The sequence below is a fragment of the Triticum aestivum genome, chromosome 3D, assembly GCF_018294505.1.
Source record: "Triticum aestivum cultivar Chinese Spring chromosome 3D, IWGSC CS RefSeq v2.1, whole genome shotgun sequence".
Taxonomy (NCBI): Eukaryota; Viridiplantae; Streptophyta; class Magnoliopsida; order Poales; family Poaceae; genus Triticum; species Triticum aestivum.
Window position 1 is genome coordinate 47551818 of NC_057802.1, and position 21941 is coordinate 47573758.

Consider the following 21941-nt stretch of genomic DNA (forward strand, 5'->3'; position numbering starts at 1 on the left):
CCGAAAACGCATGGGAAAAATAAAATTCGAAGGAAGAGTCCAGGGCGCGACACGTGGCGGCGGCTGAGAGCACACCACTTGGCGCGCTCTTAACCCACCCCATGTGACCCTAACTCCCGAACGAGCGCTTCTCAATTAGTTGCTCTCCGCCTGCGGGCGTCAAATAGGATCTGCCATGATTAAGCCCATGGACCAGCAGGCAGAAGGTAATACTATTTTCAAGGGAGATGTAGAAGATTAGGCCCACGACTGTCGAGTCAGGCCGTAACAGTTAGGCCATCTCCCACTAAAAAAAAACAATTTAGCCCATCTCATCTCGACGACTCGATCGGCCTGGTACGAGTAGCTTTTACTCCTAGTCTCCCACAACAGTCCAGTAGTCCACAGCCATCTCCGTCTCCGGCCACCGCATCGCCATGGCCTCCGCCTCGTCCGGCGCCGCGGCCTTCTCCCGCCTCGTCGACCGCACCCGCGTCCCGGACCCCACACTCCAGCGCCACGCCGTCGCGGCCTTCTTCCGCCACCTCCTCACGCTGCCCCCTCCTCTCCCCGCGGCCGCCCACGACGGCATCTCCTCCCTCCTCGCTTCCCCGCACGCCGCTGTCGCCGCCTACGCCTGCGCGTCCCTCGCCCGCCTCGCGGTCTCCCGCACCGACCTCCTCGCCCCCGACGAGGCCCTCCCGTTCCTCATCGCATCCCTCTCCGCTTCCCCGTCTCCCCGCCTGGCCTCATGCCTCGTCAAGGCCGTAGCCGCGCTCGTTTCCTGCGTCCTCCGCTCGGGCCCCGCTGGCTCACGCTTCCCGCCCCACAACCACCCCTTCGTCCAGGCTCTCGCGTCGGGCGCTGACGGCGCGCGCGCGGAGCTGTCGCGGCAGGCGGCCAGGATGGTCGCCGAGGGGGTCGACGGTGTGGTGGGGTTCCTGAGGCCGTTCGTGATGTTTGCCGTGGTGAGGAAGGGGGACGCCGCGTTCGCGAGGGATTTGATCGGCGCGCTTGCCGCAGCGGCCGCTGCAGCGGGCAAATCGGATGCGGCGGTCCCAGTGCTGAAATTGCTCGGCGAGAGCTTGCTGCATTTCGGCCGCGGGGATGGGGAGGTATGTGTGTTGGTTTATTCCCTTATTGATGGTAGTATTCATTCTGGGGAATGCATTTGTTGGCAATGCTGCGAGGAATCTTAGGGCACATAAACAACAGCACAGTGGTTTTGCATTTCGTTTGTGTTCGAGCAATGATTGTTGTGGCACGAGCGATTGTGGGCGTTACGGTTCCTGTTCCTATGGATGTTAATGTTGTTGTTTATAGTCGGTTTCAGTAGATAATGCACAATGCAGTAAAAAACATGAAGTTCATGTAGCTGATTGCCTGATTGTGCATAACTGGGAATGTATTTGACAGTGTATTTTGTAGTTGTCAAAGCCTCAAAGGGGGAAATTATCTTACTCTGCACATAACGTTGCCTGCATTTCTTTTTCTTCAGGAAGGGCGGCTCTGGCTTAGTTCTGTGGAGTGCTTGGTCGATGCGTATGTGATATTACTGAGGAAGTTAGCTCATGCTCAAAGGGTACTGCTCTTCTATGTTCTATCTGCTTATTTTGTGTAAATAATTGTATCCCTGTCTTATTGATATTTTAAAATGCAGTCATGGTGGTTATGAATTAGATACTCAGGAAATTCATATTCTAGGCTACGCTTGTGGAGTTAGAACACAGAACCAAACAGTTTGCTCCTGCCTTTTATAAATCTTTTCTCAACTATAACCTAGGAGTTATGGAAATGCTTGGTGAGCTAATTTTATATATTTATACAATCGCTAATGGAATACACCTGGGCATAGTTCATTTATACTGAAGGTTAACTGCCTAGTATACTGATTAGTATGGTGCTGCACTTACCTAACATTGAATTACACATGAGCCTCCTCTATGCTTCATCATCCATTGGTGGAACTGAGGTAGCAAGCCAGTTAGGCAACTGACCAGTTAGTTATAGCCTTCTAGGGTCAATTTTATTTCTTTAGTTTCTTCAGTTCAAATGCTTATATAATTCGTATGTATCAGCAATGCATCATACTTGTGCTATAACTTGCTTCTTTTAACAGCCAGCCTATGATGCCCAAGCAAGTAGTGTGGAGTTGCTAGAAATACTTTTGTCGCAATGTTCACTTCATCACCAACTTCTGGGAATGTCTTGTGCAGTTCTTCGATTATCAGAATATTTGTTTTCGGTGCAAAAGGACCTTGGGTTATGCTATCTTCCTGAAATTTCTGGTGTTCTCAGTTCTCTTTCTTGCATTCTCGGTGCGCTGGAGTTTGAATCTGAGCAACTGGCTGGATTGAAACTTCTGGCCTTTTTGATTGAATGGAGACACGAAAATGGTACATTCCTAATTTTTTAGAATCCCCTTTCCCCCTCTCATTTGCAACATATAACTTAAATTTTTAATTTGGTTTTCTTTCATGTTATTACAGACACTAAAAACTTGGCTCCTCATAATATTTGATGGTTTTTGCTTGCAGCGCTCAAAACAAATGAAGTGGTACACCACTTCAGTGAGGAGCTTCTCTGTGTTCTGCCAGTTATCAACCTCGTTATTTCTCCATCGAGATCTGTTAAAGCAGTGGCATCCCATGTCCTGTCAAGATTTAGCTTGCTTGTTTTGGAGTTACCTGCTTCTTGTTCATCAGAGCAACAAGACATTTCAATGGTCCACCACATAAGCAGACCTACCTTTATCCTTCCTAAACTTGTACAGCATCTATGGTCTCAGGTGATGTTTTACCCCTTATTTTTTTTGCTATGCTGCAACTCTACTTGTTTTCCCCTTTTTGTGTAAAGCACCTAGTAGAGAGATAAAGATGATCACATACCTTTTTGTTCCTTGTGCACCTAGTTGAAATATTTGTATTGACAAGAGTCACCAGAAGATGGGAATTCTACACTTCGCGTCTTCAACAATTGAACTGCGGATGTGGCATGTTAGAGCTTTGTTTTTATCCATATATGGATGTGTTTATTCTGCAATAGTTTTAAAACTTGAGTATAATGGTCTATAACATTTTTAGATTTAGAACCATATCCGGCACCGTCATCACCCAACGCAATTACTAGTCATTACTTTACCAAATACTCCCTCCGTCCCAAAATATAAGAACGTTTTTAACACTACACTAGTGTTAAAAACGTTCTTATATTTTGGGACAGAGGAGTACATATAGACCCAGTCCATAAAGAGAGTTGTGCTTTGTTCTGCTTTGTTCCGAGGGTGTCACAAACCTTGGATCAGCATAGCAGTTTGCTTATCATGTCTGTTTCACTGGATTGATGCTTTTACAATTTTGTACAAAATGCGGGATAACTGGTAAAGTCATATCTGCACGCAACCTATTTCTGTTAATAACGTATGGTATGTACACCTATATACTAGTGTTATACTGAGTAAATATTCACGCAGATATTGGCCCTGTTTCCATATCTGGAAGAGAGAAAATGATGTTTTCATGTGGGTATAGGTCTACCCATTGTTTGCTCCTTATGCATTCAACTTCTCTCCCAAGAAATGCCGCTTTGATTTCATAGCTGGTTCATTATGCGTTTGTAGCTCATATATACGTTTGTATTAATTCTGCTTTCCAGTTGCAGTCATCTTCAAGTTTCTTTTTTACGAAGTATGCTATTTGCAAGGGATTGCCGGAGTCGGCTGCAAACTATTCAGAGGCTAATTATTGGACAGACCAAATAAACGAGTATCTGTCAGTCCTTGCCAGAGAAAAGCTTACACTGGATGGCTCATCTTCAAAAACGATGTCATCAGGTTCAAGAATGTACTTGTACTTTACATATTGCCTTGTAGTTTCGTTTTGTGTAATCCGTAAAACAGGTGAAACTCACTCTGTCTAATTACTTGCAGCACCAATATCATCGCTTGTAAGCTCTGTAGTATCTGTTTTGGTAATGCACCCAAAACTTGGTACATCTGCTGCTCGTTCCTTGGGTAATCTTGGTGCATCAGATTCAAAACTGGGAATGCCGCTGTTGCTAGTTATCCTCTTCTATTGCAAGATTATGTACAGCAATGATAACCTCTCAGCAAATAGCTTGGTCAGTGCTGTAATTTCATCTTTGTCCTTTATTTGTGCGCTAGTGGTTTATGAATACATGAATTCGTAAATAAATAAATTAAAAAGATGCAAAATCCTTATCACACTACTTAGACTAGTCTGACACCGATCTTCACTATCTAATTAAATGTTGAAAATAGGGAAGCCACAGCTGTGAACACCATAGAATCTGGACATCAGGAGTGAGAAATACCATCCTTAATGTAGGGGTAGCGTTGGCATCCTTCATAATAAGTTGCTGCAGCAACCACACAGTCCTGTTCTGCAGGCTGACTTCTGTATCCTTAGTTCAAAAATGGAGTACGGAATAATTATTTTTGCTGTCAGTTTGTTTTATTTACTTGGATATGTTCGTATAACATAATATGATTAATTCCCTTAGAGGTATAGACTGTATCTTAGTGGCTAACTCTAGTCAACCCTTTGAAAGAGATAGCCATGGATCTGTTATAAATTACTCAAGAAAGAGTCCATCTAAAGTTCATTAACCTATTCTATGGTCTCCTCTTTCTGCTGCCCCACTCCCCCGCCTTTCTGCCATGCTGTCTGGCCATCTTGTGCACGCTAGTTACCCCAACGTGTATCTCGATTCATATCAGTATCTAATAAATAGAATAACTGCAAGCAGAGGAATGTACTTGACATTATTTTTGCTATATCATTTGCAGCTCAGTTTGCTTGAGTCGTTGCCATCACTTGCTACACATGGTTTTGTGCTTCCACTTGCTCTGCAATTGATATCACCAATGCTTAAAAAGGATGCACAATCGTAAGTACCTCGATTCTTCATCCAATTTCGACATCAGTGGGCTCAACTCAAGTTTCCTGTTATTTTTTTGTATTTGCTTGTTTTAGCTGGCTTGTCCTGTTCTGGCGTGGAGCGCATATACTTTATTTTCACCTTTTTCTGATTTTTGAAAAATTGTCCACAAATCCTCTTCATATAATAAGAACAGAGGAACATACGTCATCATGCATACAGCAGGAACCAACTCATTTCCAACACGGATTGGGCAGTTTCAGAAAAATTAAGAAGCATCTGACAGTGTGAACATGTCATCATTGTTTTTAGCACATAACCAGAAAATGACGTGCAATTTTTAAATACAGAGCTTGTGACTATTCTGCATGCAGTAACAAGTCGTCAAAAACTTGCCAAGACATAACATATGGTTTTTGGGAGCCTGTTCAATATATATCAGGAAAATAAGTATCTTATTCACAATTTTATTTTTAAACTCAGAAGTGATATTTTGAAGAGGGTAAAATATGAATGTTGGTTGCCTTTAATAAATATCAATACTTTTGAATACAAGAAACTTTTGTCTTGATGGAGAACTGAGTAGTGCTCGGTTAGCTAGAGCGCATGTCTGGGAGCTCGCCCATCCGCATTCGAGGCTCAGCCTCCGCAGGGTGCCCCACTTTTCTAAAAGAAGCCCTGGGTGCTAATGCATGTGTCTATTTTTTTTAAACTTTTGTCTTGATATTTTTTAAGTTTTTACTTGTCCACATACAACTACTAGAGAATACCCTGCACGTTGCTGCACGAATGGACTGCAATATATTTCGGGTATTTGATTGTATGAAACATGAATAGTTGAATTACTAATATATGAACTAAAGCTAAATATACATATTATATATTGTATTTGATTAATGTGTAGTCAAAAAATATTTTGAATATGAATGGCATAATATAATGGAGAAAATTTACCATGCTTGTTGAGTGGACTTTTGATGAGGTGGCATGTGTAGTGAGGTGGATGTGTGCATGGGATCAACTATAATGGAAACTTTTTCTCATCTATGTTGAGGTGGCATGTGTGCAACTGTGCATTTAAGATAATAGAGGTAGTGGGGAATTAGGCATTACTATCATAACAGTATGTGCTGACGCAATATTATTTATTTCCTATTACATGATATTCATTTTATATATCATCGTGTTACTTCTGCATGGTAACACACAGGACTCTATATGCTATTGCTGTTCGATTGCTTTGCAAGATATGGATTATCACAGATTGGGCATTTCCAAACTTACAAGTAAGGGCACACAATAAGTTGAATATTAGAATCTTGTTTTGCCACTATCAAAAGCTTTAATACATTGCTTTTGAGTATTTATGTTATGAAATATTGAAACTTATGCATACCATATGTATCTGAAGCAGTTCTGAATGGCTAGAGTGATAACTTTATGCCTTTATGTCGCTCGAATTCAAAACACAATCCAATCGGGACTGATGAGTGGATCATCACGTCACCTTTCCCTAGAGTTTAAGTTACGAAAAAGTCAAGTAGTTAGCTAAAACCATGCTATGTAAATAAAATAATAGAAGCTCTTCTCCATTCTTGAATTTTAAGCAAACATTTCATGTAATGTTCTTGAAGACGCATACCATATGATTAATTAAAAGTTTGCCAATCTGTAATTTTCTTGTATCACTGGTTCACTGTTACAATTACAAGGTCAGCACTAATTTCCGCTTTCTGAAATAGGGAGTTCTGGATCCTGAAACATTTTCCAGGTTCACTACTGATAGAGAAGTTTTCACAAGTATTGCTGCATCAGTGCGTGATGTTTGCAAGCAGAACCCAGATAGAGGTGTCGATCTCATATTATCTGTCTCGGTGTGTATTTTCGTCATCTTTCTTGGCTCATCATGCATTCTTTCTTGACTTGGTCTGCGTTCTAACACTTCCCTTGTAGTCTTGTATTGAGAGCCGTGATTGTGTAGTTCAAGCTCTTGGCCTGGAGAGCCTCTCCTATCTCTGTGAGGCGGACATCGTGGGTAAGTTGATTGTCACTCAGTACATTAGATTGTCGACCTCTTCGAAATATCAATGTTATATGAAGTCATGTCATCTGAAAGCTAGCAAAGAGTATGGCTAAATCTTAAGAACTCATGTCTTCTGAACTTCACTTCTGAGGCAAGCAGCTCATATGCATGCAGATTTTTATACTGCCTGGAAAGTTATATCAAAGGAGCTGACAGATTACTCAATTGATCCCATGGTTTCAAATGGGTAAGGCCACTGGAATGATGCATTTAATACAAATGTGCTTATGTGCACACCAGTTTAGTTTGGTCTGACTCTTATCTCCCTTTCCTTCAGCTTATGCATTCTGTTGAGATGGGGAGCAATGGATGCTGAAGCATATTTTGAAACATCAAAGAACTTGATACAAACATTGTGGAGCATTGGTACCTACAAGAAAAATAATGCCGAAGCTGATCGTCTTTGGATTAAAGCAAGAGGGACTGCTTTTCACTCATTGTCCCACTACAAGGTTCTGCTGCACTTTGTTGTGTTATTGTCTGCATCTCCATATTTGTAATACTTTGACCAAAAATTGCATTCCGTTTACTTTTTACATTTGGTATTCTGCGCGTTTCTTTTGGTAAATTACCCATGCGTCGTATCTCTTGTAACTATAAGTTAGCTTCTCTACTTAATGAAAAGATACGCAAAGCTTCTGCGCTTTCTCTTAATTTTTGGTTGGTATTTTCAGATCTCACTTATTCAAGATTCTATTCCTGATTTCTGGAGGAGAAACTACGAGTGCTTTACTAATGAACATAATCTGGAAGTTCTCAAAGCTATGGAGAACTTTCAAGTTGAGATTATCAAATTTGAGCACATGTTAGTATATTTTCTGAAATTACCCAGTTCAGATGCTCATGTACATCCTTAACTGAGGTTTTTCCCTACACATCCAGAAACCGCCGTAGAGTGACTACAGATAAAAGAACCACGGTGCACAAATTTGAGAAGTTATTGGACGTTCTCCCTCAGGCTGTGTTTAAAGGTATGCTCGTCGTATGCAAATGAGTTAAATTTTTGTACAAGTAAATAGGTGAATGCTTGATATTTTGTCCACTATCCTGTTTCTTAAAATGCTCCTTTTTATGTTAGATATGAAAACATATGTAATTTGTTCTGTTCTATATTTAATGCATTGTGATTGTAGCTTCAGCTTTTAATCGGCTAAACTTTTCAAATTGTAGAAAAATCCGCACACCATCGGGTGCCTGGTGCAGCTCTTTTAACCATCAAGTTTTCCTCAGAGGACATCCTTCGTGAAGGGAAATCTAAGGTAGTGTCTTTGAAGTTGCATGTTTTCATCTATAATTGCCAAAACGTGTCCTTCTATACTATACTGATCAGTTACATTTTTTTTTCCGCAGGATTTGTCTAGAGTACATGCTGCATATGAGCAGGCATTAATGGAGATGGCTGAATCTATGTTTATATCAAGAAACATTGTGGTAGCTCTTCTTGCCTTGCATTCATGGAAATCATTTGTTTCCCATTGGATGCAGGCAGTTGTAACTTTGCTTGACACTAAAGAATCTTCAAAGTTGAATAAACCTTTAAAAGCAGCTAACGACATTTTTAAGGTGCGTACATGTCTTAGTTATTCATTCAATTTTACAGATGTCTTTGTTCGAGAACACCTTTATCAGAACTTGCCACAAATGCTACTAATAAGGTGCCACTTTAGATGATGGGGCGCTGATGCAAATAAAAGAACATAGTTTTTGGAATTTTCTAACAACTCTCTCTATGTATGTATGCAGGTTTTGAGGTACATCAGTAAATGTTATGGCTGCTGCTTACTCAAATAATAATCTAGTGTTTACTTTACAACTTTTTATCGGCAACGTGCTTACTCAAAAGAGTCATCCCACAAACTATGGATTATGATTGTTATTTTGATAGGCTAAATATGATTTTGTCCATTTAGGTGTAAATTATCAGGATTTTACTATCACATGGATCCATCCTTCCATCTTGCTATCTTCCTTTTCCTCCTTTTACTTTCATGAACAAAGTTAGCTTCGTTTCCCTGTTAATGATAAGTTTTCCCTAAGTTTTCCTAATTGTGGTTGCAGATATTGTGCAAGTGCGTTCCTGTATCTAATCCTAGAGTTGCCGTTAACATTACTCTTGCAATTGGAGCACTGTGCTTGGTAAGGTTTTTTTAATTGATATTTTAGTCATTCTCAAGTGTGATTATGATTGTAGCAGTATGATGTACTTTTGATGATTTTAGTGCCATGCGTTTTTTAATTGTCTCTCCTTCAATGCCATGTCGCCAGTTGAGATTCGGATGCAGTAGCTCATGCCTCAAATATATAATGCACTCATCATTGCTGGATGCAGGATTTTTAACCTTTGCAATTTATTCAACCATGCAATATGAGGGCTCTTGTCTCTATATTTACGGTTTTTAAGCCTTTAACTTTATCTATCTACACTTTTTTACCAAAAAAATATAAAAGCCACTGGTGTTTACAGACGCCACAGTTTTTATGGTGTGCATATGGCTGGTACTCATGGTTACTCCCCGTTCTAATTGATTTAACTAGAGTTTCACTCTATTTCCTTCATGCCCTTCTAATTTGGATTTTTCTTGTGTGTTCCTCTAGCGAAGGGGAGCCTTGGCACAGTTGTAAAGCTGTTGCCTTGTGACCATGAGGTCACGGGTTCGAGTTCTGGAAACAGCCTCTTGCAGAAATGTAGGGAAGACTGCGTACAAAAGACCCAAAGTGGTCGGACCGTCCTTGGTGTTAAGTTTCACGCACTAGCCAACGCACCCAAAAATCTGAACTGATGGAAAGGTCTAGACAATCCACATATACACTTCAACACCCGGACCCTGCACAAGCGGGAGCTACGTGCACCGGGCTGCTCTTTTTTTGTGTGTGCTCCTCTAGCAATATGTGAACACGTTTTAATTTCTCTAGCATTCACGGCTCATCTAAACATACGGAAAACACAACTCTATAAAATACACCCGGAACACACAGAAACCAACATCTGACTAAAGTATGTATTCTAAGCATTACTATTATTGGCTCACTTTTAGCCTTCTAGCATTGAAGAATACAGTCTGTATCTCTACGGTATTTCTGGTGTGTTCCCGAGTGGTTCTCGATTTTGATGTAATTGCTGTCATCTTGTCTTATTGGCAGGTAGTTCCACCGACTGCCCATCTAGTAATCACATCTGCATCTGATTTTCTTTTGAAATGGTTACTGCAATATGAGCATGAGCACCAACAGTGGTCTGCAGCTATCTCTTTGGGACTTATATTCAATTGTTTTCATCCCACGGACAAAAAAAGCAAGCTTCAGGTTATCGATGGACTCTTTGAGGTACATGATTTTGCTCTCCATGATATTTCAACTTTTTTGTACTGGGTTGATTATTCCTTTCTAAAAAGTACTCCCTCCGTCTCGAATTAGTTTTTCGAGAAAACGCAAAGTGCCTTTGCGTTTCATTGCATTGGAAAGAGAGGGAATTTACATCCTCCTAGGAGGCAGATTTACACAGCCGTCAGGGGCTCAGTGGACATCCCAGGATGATGGCAAAACGACCCTGAGCCCTTGAGTCCCAGGATGATGGCAAAACATCGGGCCTCGTCCTTGATCCTGTCGACAAGCTCATTGAGCGATGGGCTCACATGGTCAAAAACGCACGCGTTCCTATGCTTCCAAATCATCCACGGCACCAAAAGCGCCACGGATTTCAGCGCCTTGCGTAGCACTGGCGGTGTGGATTCCTTCGCGCGCAGCCACTAGTCCATGAGTGAGTCGTCGTGCTCGGGCGCCGGCGCCGGCAAGCGCAGCCAAGATAGGACCTCATGCCATGTCTGCCTAGTGAATGGGCACGTGAGCATCAAGTGTCTAATCGTCTCCGGTTCTTGGTCGCACAGAAGGCACCGCGGGTGGTGCTGCAGGCCACGACGTGCGAGTCGCTCGGCGGTCCAGCAGCGATCTTGGCATGCCAGCCAATGGAAAAACTTCACTTTTGGCGGTGCCCAGCTCCTCCAAATGAGCTTCCAGGAGAGGCAGCCCGTCGCTCCGTGGAAGGTTGCCCGGTAGCAAGACTGGGCGTTTATGCGCCGTTGGCGGTCCAGTCTAGAGCAGCTTGTCCGGCTTGTTGGACAGTTCGACATGCTGCACTAAGTGCCAAAGCTTCAGGTACTGTCCAATCTCGGGAAGGCCGAGCAGACCATGGATGTCGCGTGCCCAGCTATTACCGGTCATGGCCTCCGCCACCGTTCTCGACTTCCGGCGATGCTTGGGGATGCACTGAAAGAGCATGGGCGCGAGCTCGCGGACGGATTGGCCGCCGAGCCAGCGATCCTCCTAGAAAAGGGCGGTCTTGCCGTCCCTGATGGCCATGGTCGTGGAAGTGTAAAAGAGCGCGCGCTCCTTCGAAGTAAATTGCAGGTCCAGCCCTTGCCATGCTCGATCTGTGTCCGTACGCACAAGCCATAGCCAACGCAGCCGTAGCGATAGCCAGTGCGCTCAAGATTCCGGACACCAAGGCCACCATATTCGAGCAGGTGGCAGACCCGACGCCAATTCACGTGGCAGTGTCCACCGTGGGCGTCTGCGCGGCCGGCCCAAAGAAAACCACGTTGAATCCTCTCTAGTTGCTTCAGAGTTTTCTTTGGGGGCGCCAGCGCGGGCTGTTGATGAATCGGTATCGCGCTGAGCACCGACTTGACGAGCGACAGCCGTCCGGCCTTGTTCATCAGCCATGCCTTCCAGGTAGGGAGCCGGCCCGCCACCACGTTGACGAGGGGTTGCAGCTGGGCCGTGGAGGGGCGGCAGATGGTGAGCGGGATGCCCAGATAAGTGACCGGCAGGGCCACGATGGGGCACCCAAGCAGCTCTAACAGCCCTGCAACAGAATCATCGCCGTGAAGCACCGTGGCAGAACTCTTGGTGTAATTCACCCGGAGCCCAGAAGCCATGCCGAACACGTCCAGGATGCCTTTGACAGCGGATATCTCCCCGGAAGTGGTGTGGCAAAAGAGCATCACATCGTCGGCGTAGAGAGAGATCGCCGGGATGGCGCGTCAGGGGTGTAGCTGCTGGAGGATGCCTGTCTGGAGGGTGCGACGCATCGGCCTCCCAAGTGTGTCCACCGCCAGCACGAAGAGTTGCGGGGAGGTAGAGTCGCCTTGTCTCAGTCTGCGGCGGTGCCAGATCGGCGGGCCGGGAACTCCGTTGAGCATGACACGAGTGCTCGCCGTGGACAGCAGGATGGCCAGCCACTCCCTGAATCGATCCCCAAACCCATACTGGCGCAACACCTCGAAGAGGAAGGGCCATGAGATGGAGTCGAAGGCGCGTGTGAGGGAGTTTGAGCATGATCTTGGGCGCGCCAAGTTGATGCAGCATCTTGAGGGATTGCCGGACTAGAATGAAGTTGTCGTGGAGGCTACGTTCGGCGATGAACGCGTTTTGGTTGCGGCTGACAAGGGTGTCGAGCTTGGGAGCAAGGCGCAATGACAGGACCTTCGCGAAGATCTTGGCCACTATGTGGATCAGGCAGATCGGTCGATAGTCGCCGAGCTTGTGGGCATCCGCGCGTTTGGGCAGCAAGGTCAGCAGCGCTTGGTTGAGCTTGCTGAACCCGCGCCCTCGCAGTGTGTAGAGCAGCTTGAAAACATCCCAGATGTCCTATCGGATGCTCCAGCAAGCGCGCAGGAACTCCGTGGTGAAGCCATCCGGTCCGGGTGCTTTGCGCGCTGGCATGCGTTTGACCGCCTCCCATAATCTCCTCCAGGCTGAAAGGCGCGTCAAGACATGCGAGGTCGCCGGGTTCAGTGAGCTGGGAAAGATCCAGGGTGTGCTTCTGGTCAACGGCGGTGCCCAGCAAGCCATCAAAATGCGAGAACGCTGCGTTGGCCATCTCCTCGTGATCTGTGAGCACCTGCCCGTCCACGGCAAGGCTGTACACGCAGTTCTTCTGCCGTCGGTAGGAGCATTGCCGGTGGAAGAAGCTCGTGTTGGCGTCTTCGTCCTTGAGAGTCGCGATGCGGGCACGCTGTCTAGCGATCGTGCGCTCCATGGATGCCTTGCCGAGGTAGGCGAGCTTGAGCTGCTTGCGCAGCCACTCCTTCGGTGGCGAGAGCACCTGGTCCTCACGCCTTGTCGAAGCGCAAAATCAGCTCGCGGGATATGGCAAGCTTTTCCTGAATGTTGCCCGTGGACTTGGCACTCAAACTCGAGAGGCGGCGAGCAGTAGCTTGGAGGCGCTTGACCAACCGCCGGAAGGGGTCGTCATCGTGCACCGAGCTCCAAGCCGTGGCAACGGTGTCGTGGAAGCCGTCCAGCCGAAGCCAGTAGTCCTCGAAGTGGAAGCGTTTGTGGGCCGTCGGCATGGGAGAGCAATCCAACAGCAGCGGGCAGTGGTCCGACACGACCGAAGCAAGGCATAAGAGGTGACATTCGTTGTGCGCATCTTCCCAATCAGAGGTGCAAAGAACGCGGTCAAGGTGCACCAGCGTGGGCGGCGATTGCTCATTCGACCACGTGAAGCGACGCCCGTTGAGGTATATCTCCTTCAAGGCGAGGTCGTTGATGGAGCGGCGAAATCTTCCCATCATGCGCCGATGCAGGCCACCCATGTTTTTGTCGTCGGCGCGGCATATGAGGTTGAAATCACCACATAGCATCCATGGGCCAGGGCAGGCCGCACGTATATCACGCAGTTCCTGGAGGAATAGGATTTTATCTGCGTCATCTTGGGGTCCGTAGACCGTCGTCAACCACCACGGCGTCCCGGAGGCCACGGACACCTTGGCCGTGAGCGCGTTCTGGGTGAGCAGGGGGTCAGAGATCGTGACAACCCTGCTCTTCCAGGCGAGGAGGATGCCGCCTCGTGTGCCATCGGCCGGGAGGTAAGTGCAGTCATCGAACTCGGAGCCGAGGATGTCTAGCACAATGGGCGAGTAGATCAAAGCCATCTTAGTCTCTAGTAGGCATACAATGGAGGCGCCGGTAGTGCCCAACAGAGAACGGATGGCACTACGCCGGGCACGCGAGTTAAGGCCGCGAACATTCCAAACTGCGATCTTTAGTCCGTGATCCATGAACAAGGGGTCGACGATGATTGGGCCGGCGGACCTAGCTCTCACAGGTGACGGCCTCGCGCGTGGGGGAGGCAAAGCACGCTGGGATCTCCCGATCGACCAGGGCAGCGATGGCCTTGAGCACAGACAGGGGGATTGGCGCCGCGAACATGTCGTCGTAGGCTTTCATCTCAATGGTCGTGATCTTCTGGTTGGTGCCTACAATCCCCAGGGTGCGCAGGATCTGCACATGGGCCCTCCGTTCTGTCGGCGGCGGCGCCGCCGCAGGCGTGGCTGTAGCCGCGGAATGGCCTCGCCGTGGGCCGAAGTTGAGGGGGCAACGTGGCCGCTTCCTGGGAGTCGGCAACGACGCGCTGATGTGCTTGGTGGCCGCGGCCAGGAACTCGCCGAGCGTCCAAGCCTGCTGCGTGGTTGCACGGCTGCGCGATCGCCGCATCATGATTGGCGGCGATGCAAACCGTCCAGATGCCGGAGAACGGGGTCCGGGGGGCAGGCGAGCGATGATCAGCGTTGGGCACGGGCATGAAGTGACCCCAAGGCCGCTGCAGTATGGAAATTGGGCTCTGGGCCTCGGCTTCCGGAGATCAAGTGGCGGGGGGTCCGGCAGCAGCCACAAGGGGCAGCGGTGCTGGAGGTGTGGGCTTAGCAGTGGGCGGCCCAGCCACATTTGGCCCAACAGCAGCCGGGGGATGGGGGGGGGGGCAGCATCGAAAGAGGGCACGAGTGCGGGCGCGTTAGCGGGTGAGGTGATAACAGGTGTGCCTCTTCCGCCAAAACCGCCGATGTGGGATCGTGGGGCTGCGATGACCGGTCAGCGGAGATTCCTGGGCCCGCCAGGGCGACGGGAGTGGGCGATATGCCACTTTGCCCCGACAAGGCGGCAGGCGATCCTGGCAGTTCTGAAGCCTCTGGCGCCACAGGCTGTGAGTCTGGGACCTGGCTCAAAAGGGCAAGGTCCCGACACGGCATTGGATGAACCGCGACAGGGGTGGGTCCTGCGGGATCGTCCTCGGGATCATGGGGGAGCCGGTGTTTGAAATTCCAGGGCCTTCCGGTGCGCCAGCGACCAGTGGGAGCTCGCCAGCTGGCCTCTGCGCAACCGTCCTGGCGTCGTCGGCGGATGCGACAGCCGCTCGCGTCGGGCATGCCGCCAAAGCCTGCTGCTGCGGGCCCCTTCTTTTTCCTCTTTTTCCTCTTTTAGCTCGGTGACGAGAACGAGCGGGGCCCTGCTTACCCGGCCATGACAGCATGCCATCCCTCGCCGGCCGGACGGGCGGCAGCGCTGCCGCCGTCGCCGGCCGGGGCTAGGAGGTCGCCATGTTCAACCTATCGGTCCGCCCCGAGCGGCCGCAGGCGCGCCAAGCAAACGCGTCCATGGCCATGCTGTCGGCCCGGCCGCCGGCGCTGCGTCAGTCCGCCTACGCTTCCGGCCGCGGCGTCTCGCCGGTCCAGGTCCGGTGCCCTGGCCTTGGCCATGCCCATTGCCGGCGCCACCTCGGCCGGGGTCGTCATTGGCCTGGACACCGGGAGGGGGCGCCCTGAGCGGGGCAGCACGTGCGAGCGCGATGGAGATGGGGTACGTGAGCGTCCTGACCTCCGGCGCCTCTGAGGGTACACGAGCCGGTAGCAGTTCGACGATCTCCAGAATAGCGGCGCGGCGGATGTTGGCAGGGTCGTGCACGCGGCCGGACAGACGGAAGACGGCCAGGTCCTCACGAGAGCGCGTGCGGGGATGCAGCCTCTCAATCCAGCAACTCTCCCCGAGGATGTGCTCGGCGGTGGAGAGATGCCATGCTTGGGCGGGGATGCCGCAGAGCTCGAGCTCGACGCGGTGTTCGAACCCGTCGGCGCCAGCATGCGCAAGCTTGCACCATGGCTGCAGCGACAGCGCGAACCGTGGCGAGCTGATGAAGTGCTCGCCATTGAGACGACGCATGGTGTCCAGGGAGGAGAAGAGGATGAGGAAGTCCTCGGGGTGGTGCTCGTGGACGGTGAAGTCGCCTTCGGAGAGCTTGAGGGAGCGGTAGAGCAGCTCGGCCACCTCGGCCGCGGCCACCTGCGGCCTGTTGCCGGTGATGGAGGCCACCATAGCGCGGCCAAGGACCCGCTCAGCCTCCTCCATCTTCGTGGACTGCGCCATGATGACCCACACGGGCATGTCGGGGCGCGGCAGGGGAGCAGGGGCCAGCGGCGGGAGCGCAGGAGGCGCCGGTGGGGTGGCGGCGCAGGAGGGGCCGGGGACGGGCCGTCTCTGCCAGGGGCGTCACGGCGAGGCCGCGCGCCGCCGTTGCGCCGGTAGTTGCAGTCGCGGGACTCGTGGCCCGAGGCGAGGCAGCGCCTGCACCGGACGTCGTTGGTGCAGTCACGCACCGGACGTCGTTGGTGCAGTCACGCACCCGATGGCGGTGGTCGAGGCAGCGAAAGCACAGCCCGGCAATCTCCTCCGGTGACGGGCTGCGGCGGCGAGGAGGCAAAGGGCTGGGGTTGCCGTCCTGGCTCGGGCGACGGCGGCGGTTCCTGCGCCGCGGCTGCTGGAACCCATCAGCATCGAGCACAGCCCCGCCGGAGACGCGGTGGACCTCCGAGCGGGGGCCCAGGCGTTGCCTGGCGGGCATGCGGGCGGCCGGCGAGGTGCGGCCAGGGGCCCTAGCTGCCGGCGACGCAGCGGTGGCCAGCGGGGTGAGGGCAACGTCCCTGTACGAGCGCGTCGAGGACTCGCTCTCCGAGCTGAGCCAGCGGTCACCAGAGGACACGCGCTCGCCGGAGAGGGTCGCCCGGCGGTCGACAGGCGCGGCGCCAAGGGCTTCCATGACGGAGGGGAGGAGGGAGGGGGCTAGGGGGCGGGCGGCCGGCGGGGAGCGTCGGCGGCAGGCAGGGAGGGCTCGGCGGGGCTAGAGGGTGGGAGCGGCGGCCATGAAGATGACACCGCCAGAGCTGGTAAACTTCCCGGGGATACTGCCCGTCTCGAATTAGTTGCCTCAGATTTGTCTAGATACAGATGTATCTAGACACATTTTAGTGTTAGGTACATCCGTATCTAGACAAATCTAAGACAACTAATTTGGGACGGAGTTAATATATAACTAGATACCAAGAACCATTTTTCTTGATTTACTTACACACACAAACATTCAATGTTACCGACACACATGTGACTCGCATGCCTAGCTGCCAGACATGTTTTTGTGCTTGGCGGTTGCTAGTACTACCTATAAATATAGCTTCCAGCAAGCTTCACTGTACTGTTAGGAGCTTATGATGCCTTGCTTCATGCAGCAAACAATGCCTAGTATATGTTCATTCAATGTTCATGCTGCCTATAAATATAGCTTCCAGCCAGCTTCACTGTACTGTTAGGAGCTTATGGTGCCTTGCTTCATGCAGCAAACAATGCCTAGTATATGTTCATTCAATGTTCATGCTGCCACTTGCTGCAGTTGATGGCATCTCCTTTTGACATGCTTTATTGGAATATTATTATTTGATATAATGAGTACTCCTTCCGATCCAAAATAAGTGTCGCGGTTTTAGTTCAAATTTGAACTAAAACTGTGACACTTATTTTGGATTGGAGGGAGTATATGTTATAAGTTTCTCACCATGTAGTATGCCCTTTTGCATCCAGGTTATCTCAAATGCTGATAGTTATCTTGTAAAAGGAGCTTGTGGACTGGGATTAGGTTATGCTTGCCAAGGCCTTCTAACCAGAGCAGATAGTACATCTGATTCAGACTTGGAAGCAACTACACAATTCAATGAACGTGCATCAGTTAAAGAAGTTCTTCACACTGTGACTGCTTCATTAGTTAAGCTATGCCCATCCTCATGTCATTCTCTCAAGAAACTAAGTATTTGTGGAACATTCTCCATGGAAGGAATGGAAGAAAATTATGACAGCTTAGATGATGATCCTTGGGCTATTGCGGGACTTGTTCTTGGTCTGGGAAACTCTGTTGTTGCTCTGTATAGGCTTGGAGCTTATGAAGACGTTATTGAAATCAAAAACATATTGATATCATGGATACCAGATGTTGATTCAAGCTCTGTGCTATTTGATGTAGTAAATTCAGTATCCCTGTGTATGGGCTCTTGCCTTGCTCTGCCATCTGTGATAGCATTTTGCCAGAGAGTGGAGTTACTGAATGATGATTTGGATGCTCTGTTCAATCGCTACACTTCTTTAGCTACTGAACTCCTGAACCTAAAGAAATCTGAAACTGTCTTTCAGAATTTATTGATGGCTATCTGTATCGGTGCTGGATCTTTGCTGTCTGGCATACTGAATGATGGGGTGCATGCCATGAAATTTGCTGATGTTAAGAAGTTTCTCGACAGTCTTAAATATATATACACCCATCCGTATCCTCCTCTTGTCCATTTGGGAGGCATGTTTGGTGCTGTCAATGCTTTTGGTGCAGGTGCTGGAGACCTCACTGGGATAGGTTGGCAATCAATGAATTCACAGATAAAGCATGAGAAGGTTTCTCCCCTTGCCCGCAATACCCTAACTATTTACTTTTCTGTAATGTTAGAGTAATCTTTTTTATGGGCACAGGAGTCATCTTTGGTGCGAGGTCCTCTACTTACAAGTCCTGTTGGCGAGACTCTTTCAACGTCAATGCTTCAGGAAATATTTCTTCTTGCCAAGGACGCAGAGGATAATCACATACGGAATTATGCTGCCTGGGCTGTATCATTTCTTAGAAGTAGGTGGTTATCAGAGAACCAGAGTCTTAATGATAATGATTCTTCTCAAAGAAATTCCGTTGATTCCAGTCAATCAAGAAGTTTTTCTGCTGAAAGCTTAGTGTGGAACTTAAGTCTCTGGCTGAGGGATCTTAACTTCGAAAAGGTTTGATCTGAATCTTTCTTGAAAGAATAACTTGAGCTCTCGCTTATTAAGATCAGGCTTTTATGTTGTACATTTATTAAAGAAAGTATTTTAGAAAAAGAGAATACACTTTATTCAACTCGCACTTTACATAGGCTAAGATGTGCATTGAAAACACAAAAGCTGGTGATGCCAAATACCCATACAGGCATGTTTTTTGTTTTGTTCTTTTTGCATTCCTCTTGATAAGCATGCATATCTTACATTAAGTTGTTCTTGTATTTGATGCAAAGATCTAATAACTGCATATGCTCTTCTACGTCATAGATGGTTCGAAGTTGACAGATAATTTGGGTCATGGTGCATGGATATTTTCCTAGCGAAGCAAGTTTACAGTTTGGCGTCATGTGTGAATCCTCTTCTATTTATAGGGTTGTGGAGTTAGACGAGCAATTATTGTTTTGATGGTCATTTTTTATTGACTTATGTTCGTTTACTATCTACAGCCTGGTGATGTGGTGCCAGTAAATACAATTGCAACAGTTTTAAAATGCCTTACTAAAGCTCCTAGAGTGCCAGCTATAGACTGGGGGGTTATAGTACGGCGGTGCATGAAAGTTGAGGCACAAATTCCTCAGAAGTCAACCAATCATCGAGATCCTACATTATTAAGGGAAGAATGCTTATATTTTTCTCTAGCTCATGCCGATCATATCAGTCCCCTTCTGCAGTTTTTGGATGATCTGACAGATTTACCCAGGTTCAGGAGATTAGAAATGAACGTGCAGTCTGTTTTGCTCCAATATTTGTCACACCTAATGAAGCTCTTCTCTGATTCAAGATCTAAGAAACTGTACAAGGATTTAGCTGTGTACTTCTGTTCCCACTCATCTTCATACTTGGATTACTCTTCTGAGCAGAGAAGCATGTTAAGAATGTCGTTCTGGAAAGGCATCTGCAAGTGCCTGGTGGAGGTGGTCTCTGAAGAGACTGACAGTTTCTCTTATCTTAAGAAATGCATCGAATGCTTGTTACCTCTGTTGAATCTCTGTAATGATGGTCAACCTGAATTCGTGGATGAGTGGTCTGCTGCTATCAAGTGTCTCATTGTTGTTCAGAAAAGTTGGCCGGGTGATATGCTACAGGTGTTCCTCTAGTTTTTCTTCAGAAATAGTTTTGCATTTGTTATCTGTTTTAGCGAGCTCTATACTTCCTATGTAATTTCTACTCCCTCCGTCCCATAATGTAAGACGTTTTTTGACTCTAGTGTAGTGTCAAAAAATGTCTTTACATTATGGGACGGAGGGAGTATTTCACAACTTAACGGTCACCTTTCTTTTCAGGTGCACAGTACAACATCCTTAAGTGAAGGAGAACATGATGATGCGGCAAGGAAGATTATCATCAGGGCAAGGTTGTGTTTTGCTGGCTGCGTTTCTGCACTTGAGCTGGGGAACTTAAAGACTACCATACTGAGTACAACAGCTGATGGTAACCAGCAACTGCATCCCTCAGCTTTGACTTGCGCTTCAAAACTTCCTGTTTGTCTGTTGCTGGGCCATGCTTATGAGTAGTGTTCAGTCTATATTTTCCATTCTTTATCTACCGCCCACCCTTCTACCATTGAAGGTAACAACAAATATTGTTTCAGGTGTCTGGTGGAACGTTCTTGTTGAGGTTGCAGCAGCTGTATACTCTGCTGACAATGGTATAAAGAAGCAGTGGCTTTTGGATGCATTAGACATTGGCTGTGTTACAGCTCATCCCTCCACGGTAAATGTTCAGTTGCAATGTGTCCTGACAGTGCATGACCGCAAACATGAACATGAATTGCTTACTGTCACTCATTGCCTAATGTACCTCTTTGTTCTAATATTTCAGGCCCTACGTTTTGTTGGCCTGCTCTGTGGCAGCTGTTGTGTCTATATGCCACTTCTCATTGTTAATCCAACAAACGTACTGAGTGATTTGCCCGTCACGCTGCCTTCCTTTCTCTCCAGCAGCATTTGGAATGACCTTAGAAACTCTGCCGCTGATAAGTTATGGTTGTTGACCACTCGCATCTACACATGGGCAGAACAATTGACTCGTGGAGAGGGCCTTCCTTGCCATGATCATATTCATGGAAGTGAAGCTGAGAACGCAACTTTTCTTGCGAACATGCTGCGCTCTACATGCTTTGCGGTGGAAGATCACTTGGCTGTAGATAAACAGCTAAAGCTTGCAAACCTGGAGGCACTATGATTATAAGGAGAACTGATTTTCGTTTTAATGATCTGTATGCCATAGCATATTTGTCTAGAGCACATATTATTGCTGTCTTAACTGATGATGTAGCAATACCTTTGTTGTATATAATTTTAGCTTAACAGTCTCCCGATACATTGTAAGTGATGGTTCTTAGAGTAAACTCAGTTTGGTGGAAGATAACCGGAGATTAAAATTGATGTGTTATCTGAATTTGATTGCACTATGCAACAATTTCTTATCACCAAACAATTTGAAAGAGCAGAGTGCTGGAAAAAAGATAAGTCATCAGAGCCCTCACCCTGAGATGGAAAAGTTTAGTGCATGTTTACCTGGATCTCATTACAGGTAAACCTTATCATATTATGCCATATGTCCTGTCCTTGAGAGGTTATGTTCCCTATATATTTCTGAACTATGTTTCTCCAAATGTGCTGGCATTTTATATGGTTCATGCAGAGAGCCTTTGACTCGAGTCAGAACTTGATGGGTACTCACCTAAAGCTTCGTCTGAAGATATCTCCATCATCAGTTTCCAATGCAGGGTGGATGGCCGGCCGGTCATTGTTAGTCCGTCCACCAGCGTCTCAGGGGTTGTTGTAGGTTAGTGTGAGCTTTCTGGGATTTGATCCCACAATCTTCTTGGTGGCCACATTACATCTTTCAGGCTGCAGGTACAGTCTAATCAAGTCCTCTTACACTTGAAAAACAAATAAAATCTGGTGCTGCTCTGTTAGTATGATATCATGCTCTATAGAAAGATCAAATCAATATGGAAATGATCAAATATAAAATTAATCACTAATGATGATTCTCATTCTTTCAGAAAGACCCCCCACAA

The 21941-nt window shown here is 47.7% G+C and overlaps 1 protein-coding gene across 2 annotated transcripts; it reads left to right on the plus strand.

The window, feature by feature from the left end:
- The first annotated feature begins 353 nt into the window (after positions 1 to 353).
- On the plus strand, positions 354 to 21300 carry LOC123077286 (protein RST1). Of its 2 annotated transcripts, none has more exons than XM_044499536.1 (24): positions 354 to 1094; positions 1478 to 1561; positions 2099 to 2375; positions 2517 to 2767; positions 3634 to 3811; positions 3908 to 4098; positions 4787 to 4887; positions 6089 to 6164; positions 6621 to 6752; positions 6832 to 6913; positions 7076 to 7148; positions 7239 to 7413; positions 7636 to 7766; positions 7844 to 7932; positions 8132 to 8220; positions 8312 to 8524; positions 9020 to 9097; positions 10103 to 10285; positions 17648 to 18502; positions 18578 to 18874; positions 19360 to 19998; positions 20197 to 20344; positions 20505 to 20626; positions 20735 to 21300. In XM_044499536.1, the coding sequence occupies exons 1-24, from the start codon at positions 417 to 419 to the stop codon at positions 21095 to 21097; spliced, it is 5505 nt and encodes a 1834-aa protein (XP_044355471.1). In that variant the 5' UTR covers positions 354 to 416; the 3' UTR covers positions 21098 to 21300. The 2 variants fall into 2 exon arrangements, with proteins under 2 accessions (XP_044355471.1, XP_044355472.1); XM_044499537.1 differs by having other exon boundaries at positions 3640 to 3811.
- Positions 21301 to 21941: the final 641 nt, after the last annotated feature.